This window comes from Meriones unguiculatus, chromosome 4 (assembly GCF_030254825.1).
Source record: "Meriones unguiculatus strain TT.TT164.6M chromosome 4, Bangor_MerUng_6.1, whole genome shotgun sequence".
NCBI lineage: Eukaryota > Metazoa > Chordata > Mammalia > Rodentia > Muridae > Meriones > Meriones unguiculatus.
The window spans coordinates 112521444-112535316 of NC_083352.1; the positions used below are offsets into that span (position 1 = coordinate 112521444).

At 46.0% G+C, this 13873-nt stretch overlaps 1 protein-coding gene across 2 annotated transcripts in view; it reads left to right on the forward strand.

The window, feature by feature from the left end:
* Stau1 (staufen double-stranded RNA binding protein 1) overlaps positions 1-13873 on the forward strand; it is a 43690-nt gene that overhangs the window by 24279 nt on the left and 5538 nt on the right. The window contains exons 2-6 of one of the 2 annotated variants that reach the window (XM_021637879.2): positions 1806-1944; positions 3137-3302; positions 6543-6641; positions 11875-12105; positions 13443-13586. In XM_021637879.2, coding sequence (XP_021493554.1) covers positions 1865-1944; positions 3137-3302; positions 6543-6641; positions 11875-12105; positions 13443-13586 — 720 coding nt within the window. In that variant the 5' untranslated portion in view covers positions 1806-1864. The remainder of the gene's footprint in view (positions 1-1805; positions 1945-3136; positions 3303-6542; positions 6642-11874; positions 12106-13442; positions 13587-13873) is intronic. The other variant, XM_021637885.2, reaches the window with a different exon arrangement.

Here is a 13873-nt window from a genome sequence, read left to right on the forward strand (position 1 = left end):
GCAGTAGGTGCTGTTTAGTGAGCCAGCTGCAGCCTGTTGTTTTAATTTAGTTTACTTTTTTCAATCTATTTGGTATCTGACAGGTTATTATATTAATGTATATGTACAAGTCTTTTTGTATATGACTTTTTCTCCTGTGGTGTAAGACGATGCAGTATGAGAGAGAAAGATCTAAATCATTCTTTTTTTTTTTATTGTGTATGGTGTATACTCTTGCCCTAGCGTATGAAAATCAGAGGACAATGTGTGGGAGGTGGTTCTCTCCTTTTATGTGACTTCTGGGAGTTTGTGTGTCTGTGAGTTGTATGTCACATGTATGTAGTACCTCAGAGGCCAAAAGAAGGCATTGGATCTTCTAGAACTGGAGTTATAGGTCATTGTGAGGTGCATGAGTGCTGAGAACCAAATCTGTGTCCTCTAGAGCAACAAGTGCTCTTAACTTCTGAGCCTTCTCTCCAGCCCCATTGATAGTCTTACGAATTTGATTTATGTCCGGCTTCTTTTTCTTTTTGGCTTTTTGAGATTGCTAATGTTTTTGAGAGAAGCGGTTTAGGCTGGTCTCAAATTTGTAATCCTTCTTCCTTAGTCTCCCTAGTGCTGAGATCATAGGCCTATACCACTAGGCCTAGTGAAAGCACTTGTTTTAAAGATATGTGTATTTATTTTGTATATATGTGGGTACTTGTTTGACAGTGCCATTTGGAGTTAGAGGACAACCTCTAGAAATTGCTTTTCCTCTACCATGCGAGTCTGTGGGATTGAATTTAGGTTTTCGGGCTTGACAGTAGGTGCCTTAATCTACTGTGTCTTCTTGAAGGTCTAAAAGGTTTGTGCTTTCATACTTTTGGTAAATAATTATGTGTATGGGTGTTGTACTTGTGTACCACTGTTGCCTTGTGCTTTCAGAGGCCAGAAGAGGGTGTGGGATTCTTTGGATCTAGAGTCACAGAGAGTTGTGAGTGGCCTTGTGGGTGCTATGACTTAAACCTGGGTCTTCAGGAAGGGCAACCAGTTCTTTTAATGGCTGAGCCAACTCTGTAGCCTGCCTCTACTCCCAAAGGTTTATCTTAAAATGTGTATTAAATGATTTGTGAAGGTTTGTGAATGGGATGACCTAAGGGAGCAAATTAAAAGATGAGTAGTATGTGTTTGTTATTTCTGTGAGAATGTGTAAGTGCACATGTATGCAAATGTATATGCTGTGTGTGGAATCCAGAAGACAGCATCAGGTGATTTCCCATGTTACTTTCTGCCTCTTCAGAGGTGGGGCCTAGCTCTAAAACTTGGGCTCATGTTTTCTTCAGCTAGGTTGGAAGACAGCGATCCTCTTGTCAGAGCTAGGGTTGCAGGCATGTGTCAAATGCCAGGCTTGTTATGTTGGTGTGGGGATCTGAACTCCAGTCTTTATGATTAGACAGCAGGTGCTCTTAACTGTTGAGCCCTGTCTCCAGCCCTAGTCTGTATTTTCTCAAGTCCGTAATTCCGAGGTCAGAGTTCCCTCTTGATGTATATGAAAGTGAGACTGTATTTCCTGTCATCTGTGTCATAGTTCAGTACCACTATAATGTCAGATTGGGAATATCTGGATATTTTCTTGTCCTTATTTGCCTTCTCCAGACCTTCCACTTGCCTTAACTTCCCCAGGTTTTCCCTGTGATTCTCTACACTGTGGATTCTTGGGTTTCCTGATGGATGTCCAGGGCACAGTGCTTGGCTCTTTGCAATACATTCTGAATCTGACTTATAGCCATGCTTCATCAGTGTCTGGGGCCTAAAACCGTCCTTTGTATGATTTTGCGTTGCAGAAAGTATAGCTCCTGCCATTGAGCTCAATGCACTGAGCGTGAAGCAGGAAAGAAAACCAATGTATAAGCCTGTGGACCCTCACTCTCGGATGCAGTCCACCTACAGCTACGGCATGCGTGGAGGTGCCTATCCCCCCAGGTATGTACTTGTGGAAATAACTGGGCTTTTACCTAAAGTGATGTCTGTGAATTATGACGTGAGGGGCATGGAGAGATAGCTCAGAGAATAAGAATACTGCCTGTTCTTCCAAAGGTTCTGAGTTCAAATCTCAGCAACTAAATGGTGACTCATAACCATCTGTGATGAGATCTGGTGCCCTTTTCTGGTCTGCAGGCACACATGCAGATAGAATGCTGTATAAATAATAAATCTTTTTTTTTTTTCTTCAAAAAATTGTGATGTTTTGTTTGACTTGGGTCTATCCCTGGAGTTAAAGTGTGCCTTTGGGAACTGTCTCTTGGGACCTGTTTAAGCTACTGCCTTTGCAGAGGGCCCAAGCAGCTTCCTCAGGAGCAGCTGCGTTCATGCCCACCATCTGGTTATGTTGCTTTCTTTGCTTCTTAGGACCCTGCAGCACGTGCTTCTGAGCATGTGAGGCTTTCTGCTCACTTGTTTTCTGACTTTTGTACTTTGTAAAATACTAAGACTAAGTAATACTCAGAAGTGTCAAAACCTAGAGTGTCTGCAGCATGCCCATAATCGCCAGTGCGCAGGAGGTAAAGGGGGAAAGACCATCTGCTACATAGCAGTTAGGCCAGCCTGGGTTACTGTCATGTGTTCAAACCTTTGCTGTCAGGAGTGAGACGTTAATGAATTTATCAATAATGAAAGTAGATGTTTGTTTTCCTTCCTTCCTCTGGTGAGGTTTAGAAGGGCAAACACTCAAAAATACAGGGTTTGAAGTTGAAAGAATTGGACTCTTTTGGACTTAGTAATGCCGAGATTTCAGAAATGAGGGCCCTTTCCAAAAGGCTTCATCTTTAAAACTCCCAAACTCTTTGGGAGACATGCAAGTGCAAATTGAAGGCTTGAGAAAGTAAAGCAAGCTGATTGTTCCAGCCAGTACCTGGTCCCTCTGGGCCCTGTCAGTATAGCTTTGCATGGCGAGTCAGGTACATACCGTCTGTCAGCTGCGAGCTTTGATGTAAATGTGACTCGCACAATGCTTGTTCATACTGTGCAGCTGCAGGTCAATGTAAGCTTTGAGACAGCCTCTATAGTGCTGACCAGGGGACGTTTCTAGTGTGAACACTGACAGGGCCACAGTACAGGAAACATGGGATTTGCTGAAGAAGGTATGGAGACTGAAACTCCACCCCTGTATTTGTAGGTACTTTTACCCATTTCCAGTTCCACCGTTACTCTACCAAGTTGAGCTTTCTGTGGGAGGACAACAGTTTAATGGGAAAGGAAAGACGAGACAAGCTGTGAAACATGATGCCACTGCCAGAGCACTGAGGACTCTGCAGAATGAGCCTCCACCAGAGAGGCTGGAGGTAGGTGGACGAAGCCTGGGACACACCCTACCCACTTTCAGGCTGCTGCTGCTGCTGTCTGTAGTTAACTGGGTGATAGTCATCAAGATTCTGTGGCCTGAGAGTTTCTCTTCAGTGTCTCAGCAGGAAAGCTGAGTGGCATGGGAGTGACACACTTGTTGGGAATGTATTTGGGAAGGTTGGGACTCAGTTGAGTTGTGACAGATTCTCAAAGCGGACACCCATGCTTTTGGAGCTGCTAATTGGTGCTATTTGTTTGTTTGTTTGTTTTTCCTGTGTAGCTTTGGCTGGTCTGGAACTCACATTGTAGATCAATCTGGCCTTTAACTCACAGAGCTCTGCCTGCTTCTGCCTCCTGAGTCCTAAAATCAAAGCTGTGAATCACCACACCCAGCTATAACCCACAGATTTGTGGTGCTAAGTTAGAGAATTTCTGGCCTCACCACCATTTTCTGTAGAAATGCTGTCTGTCTTTTGCTAGCACATTATCCCAGAACATTGTGCATGTATTTGCTCACAGATCTTCAGCTTGAGCAGGGCTACCTATAGCAGTTCATTTGCTCTGCATAGTTCTGGCAGGGGGCACTCACCAGGACCTCACCAGCTTGGGAGGGCCTAGTAGCAGAATGGCTCCCTACAGGGGCTACTGGCACTTCCTAGCATTTTGGTGACTGCCTCTCAAGAATGAGCATCCTCAAAGATAGGAAGTGAAAGCCAATTCTTAAAGCTGGTTTCCAGAAGTCACAACATGGTTTCTGTCATGTTTTATAGGTTAGGCAGGCTCAGAGCCAAAGGAAGGAGATAAGGAGGCTCACCTTTTATGGTGTTGTTGGATTTCTCCCCTCCCCCTTTTAACTTTATTATTGTTTTAAAGATTGATTTATTACGTGTTGTAAAAATTTATTTATACAGTGTTGTGCCTGCATGTACACCTGCATGCCAGAAGACGGCACCAGGTCAAATTATAGGTGGCTGTGAGCCACCATGTGGTTTCTGGGAATTGAACTCAGGACCTTTGGAAGAGCAGCCATTTCTCTTAACCTCTAAGCCATCTCCCTTCCACTCCCTTCCCCCCACCCCCCTCAGTTTTTTAAGACAGGGTTTCTCTGTGTAGTCCTAGCTGTCCTGGCCTTGCTTTGTATGATGAGGCTGACCTCAAATTCACAGAGATCTACCTGCCCCTGCCTTCTCCCTGAGTGCTAGGATTACAGGAGTGTGCCACCATGCCTGGCCCTTAAGTATTGTTTTTATTAAAGGCCACATTAGATAAACTCACTATCATAACTTTTGTCCACATGTAATCCTGTTGCTTCTCCTGTGTTCATAGTGTGGAAAAGCACACTTTCAGAACAGTGTTGAAAAATTTGGCACCTTTTGCTTGTTTTTGCTGTTGCTGACGAGTAATGCTAATTACACACTGACCTATGCTATTAGCCCTAGGCTGTGATTTAAAACTACTATGGGGGGCTAGAGAGATGGCTCAGAGATGAAGAGCACTGACTGCTCTTCCAAAGGGCCTGAGTTCAATTCCCAGAAACCACATAGTGGCTCCTAACCATCTATATTGAGGCCTGGTGCCCTCTTCTGGCATGCAGATGTACATGCAGACAGACCACTGCATATATAATAAACAAACAAACAAATCTTTAAAAAAACTACCATGGTAGGAAAGGAATCTCATTCATTCATTCATTCATTCATTCATTCATTCATTTTTCTGTGACTGAAGAGCAAGTAATTCTTAAACTGACTGTCTCCATTCCAGTGAGAGACTGTCTCAAGGGTGGGTGGGGCCTGAGGACAACACAAGGTGATCTGGCTTCCTCTCATACATTGTCAGATTTCAAACAAAACTTTTATAGATCGTCAGCTTTATAAGGTACTTTGTAGGAAGACAGCATTAAGAACGAGCTATGAAAAGCAGGCATAAAGGCCAGGAGATGGTGTGCCCTCTACTCCTTGCTGCTTAGGAGGCCGAGGCTGGACTGTGTCCTTGAGTTTCAGAGTCTGAGTCCAGCTTGAGCAGTGTGGCGAGCCCACAAGGAGAAGAAAGGCAGAGTTCTCCCTGTTGAGGAGTAAGGGAGCATCGGAGAGCACTGGGTACATGTGTGGATGTCATGCTGTGGATGACAGTAGCAAGTGAAGGGGCCCTGGCTGGGAAGGAAGCGTACTGTTGAGTGGAAGAAAGAACCATATGTGGATCTGGAGTAAACAGAATTGTTTGTTCTGGAGTTTGCCTGGATTGTGGCCATGAATTTGTACCCAGGAGCTTTGTTTCTGGTCTCTTATTTGATCTTTGGGGCTTGCTTGTGTACTCTCCTGTGGGTGGGTCCACTTGATGTGCTGACCCACACAGCAAAGCCCGACTAGTCTTGCCATGTCCTGTTAGCAAGTTTATTGGGAGTTCCTGGAAACAGAAGTTGACAAATTTGGCAAAAGAAAGCAGCAGTGTGAAGCTAGAAGCTCTAGGTCCTAGACTGCTGATGCTTCTGCCCTAGCTTCTCCTGACTTTGTCAACAGACTCTGTAGAATCTGTGCTAACAGCTCGTAGAGGTGCCCGAGGCCCCTCTGATCCCTCCTGGCAGGAGGACTGGTGACCCTTGGTACCAAGGTGGACTCTGCTCTGGTTGCGGAGACTTTATTAGTTTGTGCCTTGTCTATTTGCCTGTGTGAGCCAGGGCTGTTGGGCATTCTGTTCACTGTATTCTTCGTTACAAACATAGTTTCCAGGGGCTCTGTAGTGTACCCGTGCAGCAACTACAGAGGGACTTCCCTCTGACTGCCTGGCTTATAGACTTAGCTATGCTTGCTCTCTTCCACACTGGTGCTTTCCACAGCACAGCTGGGCCAGCTGTACCTGAAGGTGTGAGGCCGTGGCTTATTGCAGTGCCTCTACTAGCTACAGACTGACAGTGTTTGACCTGAGGCTTAAGATTCAATACAATGTGGCCTTGGTCTCTGGTTCATTGTTAAATCTGTGGAGTTAAGGTTCAGTGTCCGACAACTGTTGATGGCTTGACTGAAAGCTGCCACTCACTCACTTATTTATTTATTTATTTTTAATTTAGTTTTATTTTTAGGGACTGTATAGCCTTGGCTGTCCTGGAACTCACTCTCTGTAGATCAGGCTAGCCTCAAACTCACAGAGATCCTGCCTCTGCCCACAAAGCACTGGGATTAAATGCGTGTGCCACCACTGCCCAGGTTCAAAATTGACTTTTAACAATTACTCTTCTGTAGATGAATGGAAGAGAATCAGAGGAAGAAAACCTCAATAAATCAGAAATAAGCCAAGTGTTTGAGATTGCGCTGAAGCGGAATTTGCCTGTGAATTTTGAGGTAAGTCTATTTCACATGCACAACATCGCCCTGCCAAATCCTGTCAGGATTCATTATGGGATCAACTTCCCCCTAAATATTGGAGCAGTACTCCTATAAAGTAACCCTTCCAGGGATGGCCCAGACTTCCTCTCAGGAGAGTAGTAGTTACTGTTTCCTCCTGAAGGTCCTGGAGTGTCTGAGGGTCTTTTTGAACCTAGACAAGTGAACTGTGCCATGCTTGTCTTCACACCTGCGCCATAGCACACAGGTCTTGTCCCTTCCATTGCTCTGGAAAGCAGCTTCGCATCCTAGATATTATGTCCCTCTATAGGTGTGGGCTCAGACAGGCTTGCTGTGTGACACATACCCAAGGAGCAACAGCCTGGAGTGGGGAGGGAATGGCTCCCAGTTTCAGAGGTCTCTGAGGAGGGGGGCTGTGTCAGAGCAGGAAGCTTTAGAGGAAAACCACTTACAGATGGGACTTGGGAAGCAGAGAGGATTGACAGGAAAGAGCCAGGGCCAAGATGTACCCCTTAAAGGACTATCCTCAGCAACTCGTTTCCACCAAGTAAGCCCACCTTCCATTGTCCTCCAATTTTCAGTGCTGTGGGAGTGCTCAGGATCTGACAGACACCCAAAGGCATGTGTTCAGCTTGATAATTGAGATTGACCTCCACAGTGGCTCTGAGATCCGCTAGAGTTACTTTGAAAGGGATGTAGTTTCCTCATTGCCTAGGGCCTGTCCCTAGGTACTATTTTAATAATCATATCTTAGAGATCTGATATTCTTAAAACAGTAATTAATGGGTTGTTTGCTCAAAATGCAAAATAAAGTATATTTTAATTCGTTTCTGTTCCAGACTAGTCTCAATACACTAGGAAAGAGAGGAAGATTTTCTTAAGTTTTTATTGCTGTTTTTAACATGGCAAATTCTTTCTTGTTTGTTTGAGATAGGGTCTCCCTATGTAGCCCTGGTTGCCCTGGAACTCATGGAGGTTTGCCTGCCTCTGCCTTTTGGGTGCTGAAGTTAAAGACATATGCTGCCACACCTAGCCTAATTGCTTCATTATTTTCTTTTTAAAATTTTAATTTTGTTCTGGGTCTGTGTTTGTCCCATGTTGCATGCATTGCTCTCAGAGGCCAGTAGAGGGTGATGAATCCCCCTGGAGCTGGGACTGCTATGCACTGTCATGCGTGTGCTGGAAACTAAACTCTGGTCCTCTGTAGAGCAGCCAGTGCTCCAGCCCCCTAGAGAGAGAGAGAGAGAGAGAGAGAGAGAGAGAGAGAGAGAGAGAGAGAGTGTGTGTGTGTGTGTTTGGGGAATTAAAGGTGTGCACCACTGCCGCCACCACCCCCTGGCCTAGATTTTCTTTTTAGCTTTGTTCTTGATTGGTTTTGTGGTAGTGGTGATATTGTATTGAAGACAGGGTCTCTAGTCCAGGCCTCAGATTCCCTATGTAGCCAAGGACAGTCTTGAACTCTTTTTTTTTGCTCCTGCCTCTACCTCTGCCCCTGGGATCACAGGATACACCACCATGCCTGCTTTATGTAGTGCTAAGGATGGAACTCGGGGCCTTATGTTTACAGGTGTCCTACCAACTGAGCTGTACGCCCAGCTCTGAAATAGTATTATTAGGTTTTACTTACTTTTGTGTTTGTGTGTATGTACAGGGGTATTTGCATTGCTTCTGTGTGGTGTGTACAGGGGTTTATGTATGTGTTTGCATGTGTATTGTATTCAACCATAGGAGCTGTCTACTTTTTAAAAAATGTTTATTTTGTGTGTGTATGTATACACTTGTTCATGCCTGTGGAGACCATGATAACCTGCAGAAATTAGTTCTCCTTTACTTACCATATGGATCCTAGGACTTGAACTCGGATTGTCAGTCTTGGTAGTGTATAAACTGACAACATGACCACTCCAAAGTACGGTTAGGAGGAAGGTTGTTTGTTGTTGGTTGGTTGGTTTTGGTTTTTCAAGACAGTTTCTCAGTGTAGCTCTGGCTGTCCTGGAACTTGCTCTGTAGATATGGCTGGCCTTGAACTTCATTCACCTGCCTCTGCCTCCCAAGTGCTGGGATCAAAGGTGTGCGCCACCCCTGCCAGATGGAAAGTTTTTATTATGGATATAAGGGAGAGAACCACCAAACACATCTGAAAGAGTCCAGATCAGAGAGAGAAAATAGTAGACTCAATGTGGCCAGCAGACTAGGCCTGGTCTGGAAAGGAGAGAGAAGAAGACAGGAGGAGGATCAAGAGAATAAGTTGTAAGAGAGCGCAGCTGAAATAGTAGAGTTATAAGAAGAAATGAACAGCTGGAGGAAGGGAAGCCCCTGAGCTGGAGAAGTTTAGGGTGTGGTGAGAATAGTCAGGGTGTCAGCATGGACTCTGAATGTGTAACAGATACTTGCGACACTGAGGGACCTGGAGGCCAGCATGCTCTTTGGTATGCCCATCAGTGGCACAGGTGGGCACTTGTCCCTTTTGCCAGTGGAAAGGAAAGGATTCCTTTTGGTAGAGGGAGAACAGCTTCACCAGATCCCAGGGGAATGCTGGTTTTTGGCTAACCACCAGAATTTGGGGAGATGGAGTTTCCTTTGTACCTGACAGGTAGCAAGTGTCTCTAACCACCGAGGTGTTTTGCCAGCCCCCCAAAATTTAAACTTTGGTTTTTAAGAAAATGAGTATTTTGTTTGTGTGTGTGTGTGTGTGTGTGTGTGTGAGAGAGAGAGAGAGAGAGAGAGAGAGAGAGAGAGAGAGAGAGAATGAGCGTACCACAGCACACGTGGAAGCCAAAGGATAACTTTGTAGAGTCCGTTTTCTCCTCCTTTCATGAGTTCAAGGATCAAACACAGGTCCTGTCCTCAAGCTTACATAGCAATTGCTTTATCCACAAAGCCATGTCATTGCTCCATCTTCTTTTTCCAAAGCAAGGTCTCTTTATCTTATCTTACCTTGGGGTCCCCAACTTAGCTAGGGTGGCTGGTTGGCTAGTGAGCCCCGGTCTGTCCTGTCTTTACCTCTCCATTACTGAGACCACAAGTGTGACACCACACTATGCTTTTCTACATGGGTGCTGGATTAGACTCAGGATCTCATGCTTGTATGGCAGGTCCTTTACCCACCTAGCATTTTCTGCTGTTGCCTTTGTGAAGCTGTTATCTTGTAGAATATTTTAATTCTGCATTTATAGTGATCCCCTTATTTTTTATTTTTTTTTATTTTTTTCAGAAAATGTATACTTTTTCCTGTCAGAGTTACTCATTCACCCTTCATCCCATAGCCAGGTGGGGTTGACTGGCAAAGCTTTGGGTTAAGAGCTGTGCTTACCTCCCAGCCAGCTGGTGTGAGAATTGCCCTTATTCCTTTCTTCAGGAATCAATACTTCCTGGTCCAGTATCCTGTCTTCTCTTGGGCAGGTACTATATGGCTGGGGACTAAGTTACTTTCTTCCCTCCTCCACTTCCACACCTGTTTAGGTAGCATTCCAGAGACTTCTCAAGCAGTCACCCAAGAGAAGTCATCAGGGAGCCCCATAGTGATGGTCTTGTAAGATGTGTTACTTTTCTCTTGTGATAAAACGCCATGATCAAGGCAGCTTACGGGTGGGAGAGTTTGTTCTGGCTAATGCTTCCAGAGTCCATCGTGGCAGCAAGTGGGTAGATGTGGCTGAAAGAGCAGGATGCCGAGAGTTCATCACCTCAGTGGTAAACATGAAACAAGGGTGAACTGGAAATAGGATGATCTCTGCACTCTGAATGCTGTCCACAGTAATCTACTTCCTTAGTACCTCCTTGACTCACCCAGAGAGTGCCACCAACTAGGGACTAAGTGTCTTCTAGTGCCTGGGACTGTGGGGACAGTTACATTCAAAACAAATAAGGTAGTAATGTGGAACCATTGGGGCTCATCTGTAGATGGTGTCCACTTCCTGCTGAGTGATTGTCAGTCAGAAGGTCAGAGCCACAGCCATTGTTAGATGGGGGAGGGGGGACGGCAGCTGCCTTCTCTCTTGCATGTGGCAGTTTAGAATCTCAGAAAGTATAAATGAGTGAATATGGTAGTTAATTATTGGTCACGTTCTGTATGTATTTTTGGTCAGGTTTTATATGTAGTCTGTCAGGAATCTGAGTTAGGTATTTAATAGGAGGGCAGAGCTTCCTAGCACCAACATGTTCACACCAAGACTGCCCAGGTTATACTCCAGATTTAGCTTCATGGAGCCTAGGTGTTAGTAGGCACTATTGCTGAGAGTGGAGGTGGGCTGTTAGGTCAGAGTGAGCCGGTAACATTCCTATTTGATGGAGGATATGGATCACACTGTCTTGGATTCTGCAGGGGAGGGCAGGCGGGATGTGAGCACCTGCACTCCTCGCCTGAATAGCAGCTTATATGACACACTTTGTTTCCTGGGCTTTTTTTTTTTTTTCCAACTTTGTTTTCAAAAATGTCAAATTTGACAGAACAGCTTAAAGTAGGGCAGTAAATGTGTCCTTCCTTCACTGGTGGCTGAAATCTCATCTGCTTTTTTTCCTCTGGGAGAGCATATCTAAGTGTTAGCCTCCACTGTGACCAGTTGCTTCATCATGAAGCAGATGTAGAACAAATTCCTGTGATTAGAGTAGGTGTGTGATTGCAAGGACTTGCAGCCCATGCCACTGTTCATACAGGAAGTTGAGCCCTGCTGTGATGTGTTCTCTCACATACGTCCTCTGCCTGCATTCTCCTCTCTTCTTGTGGGGTTTTGTTTTGTCTTTGTTTTTTGCAGCGTTTGTTTTTCATGAGCTTGGTGGTGGTTAAAAGTTTGTGATGTGGCTCTCATTCTAAGAGACTAGATTCAGGGTGTGCATCTTTTCTAGGGTCCTCACAGCATTGTGCAACACCACTCTGGGATGCGGGCCGTTTGGCTTTGTGCGTTGGTTTAGGGCTCTATGATGGAGGTGCTCCTTGCAGGCAGTCTCTGTCTGCAGACCTTTCGGGGAGACCCGTGAAGGTTGTACTCTTGTTCCCAGGGTCTGCAGTCAGTGAGGATGAGCAGAGTCATCTGTGGGGGTGGAAGTGACAGTGACAGTTGTCTGAATTTCCAAGGCTGCTGTACTGTAAATAAAACCTGTCCTTCCTTTCTCCTCTGATACTTTGCACCTGTGTTCACACAGGTTCCCCTCTCCACATGCATTTCTTTGAAGTGAGTGTGCCAAGCATTGTGCCCTACCACTTTTAACAAGTGTCTGTCACGCTTTCACTCAGTCTTTCCCTCTGACACAGGTGGCCCGGGAGAGTGGCCCACCCCACATGAAGAACTTTATGACCAGGGTTTCAGTCGGGGAGTTTGTAGGGGAAGGAGAAGGGAAGAGTAAGAAGATTTCCAAGAAGAATGCGGCAAGGGCTGTGCTGGAGCAGCTGAGGAGGCTGCCACCTCTGCCTGCTGTGGAGCGAGTGAAGCCCAGAATCAAGAAGAAAAGTCAGCCCACGTGCAAGGTGAGTGAACCTTCCCTGAACACTCACGGGCAAGGTGGGACCCGCATGACAGGGGCTGCCTGTTGCAGTGGGGGTAGAAGCCTGGCTGCTTCCCAGCACCACATAGTCGCACAGTGGATGTTTTACAGATACCACACATGAACTACAGTTGTATAAAGATGAGGCCCTTGAGTGGGTTGAGGAGAAACACGTCCAGGTGTCAGGTTCCTCTGTGGGTCGGCATCACAGCCTTTTGGTCTCTGTGTGGAATGGTTAGAGCTATCTCGAGCCACCTCCAGCTCAGAGTTCAAGGTGGGCCAGGTCTTGGGTAGCGGGGTCTGCAGAGACTGTTCCAAAAGGCTTTTGGATTTTTCTTTTTTATTTTGTCCCCGAGGCAGGGTTTTTCTGGGTAGCCTTGGCTGTCCTGGACATGCTTTGTAGATCAGGCTGGCCTTAAACTCAGAGAACGCCTACCTCTGCTTCCTAAGTGCTGGGATCACACATGTACACCACCACACCCAGCTTGCTTTTGGATGTCTGAATGAAACTTAATGGATCTATTAAAAAAAACTGAACTGTGAGGGCTAGAGAGATGGCGCAGGACTTGAAAGTACTAGCCACTCTAGCAGGGGACCTGGGTGCATCTCTGGGCTCCTACAAGGTATCTCATAACTGTAACTCCAGTTCTGGGGGATCTGGCTCCTTCTTACCTCCATGAGCACCAGGCACGTGTGTGGCAATACATGCAGACAAAACGCTCATACACATAAGATAAAAATAATTTTTTATTCAAAACAAAACGAAAAAAGTTGATCAATTTTCAGCACCAGAAAGGGACAGGACTTGGGCCAACCACTCCTTGTTTGCTGTGTCCTGAAAAATCACTTTTATCATGTCTGACAGGTACAGTGGGGAAGAACCCTCTAGTGTGCTCAGAGGCTTGTGAGCCTCCTTTCCAGGGCCTCAGCTGGAGGGTTTTTTAAAATTCATAGTAGGTCTTGTTTTTGTAGTACTGGAGATTGAATGAGGTCCTCAGGTGTGCTGGCCAACCGCCGAGCTGCATCTTGATTGAGGGCTTTACAAACGCTTTAAGTGGTTTCTGGGGTTTAGTGATTGAGAAAGCTAGGCCCTGAGTCCCCTGGTGGATTCAGCCAGCCACAGGTGTTGACCCTGACTCCATCTACCCTTTTTGTCATTCTTGCCCAGTGTGGTCACACAGGCTGTTATGTGGCAGTCCCCGTACGTCAGTGTCCCCAGCCATGTGCGTCAGCTTCCTCGCCTCCTGTCGTCTGCTGACTCTGGATTGGTGGGTCCTGTCTCAGTAACAGCACACTGTCTCCTCTTTGTTTTGTTTTCAGCTACAGACAGCCCCAGATTATGGCCAGGGGATGAACCCTATTAGCAGATTGGCACAGATCCAGCAGGCAAAAAAGGAGAAGGAGCCAGAGTACATGCTCCTTACAGAACGAGGCCTTCCCCGTCGCAGGGAGTTTGTGATGCAGGTGAGTTGGTTGCGGCTGTGGCAGCCTTTCCCTGACCATAACAGCCCTGATGGTCTGTTCTCTGACAGTGTTGCAGTTAGCTGGGCTTGGTGGTACACGCCTTTAATTTCAGCTCACTGGGGCAGAGGCAAAAGGCAAGGTGGATCTCTGAGAGTACCAGAACAGCCTGCTCTACATAGTGAGACCTTGTCTTAAAAAACTAAACACAGAAACAAAGGTAAGAAAGTGAGGATCCATTTAGCAAGAGGAAGGTGGATAGAGGCAGTTTGCCTGAAGTGGCTGGTCTT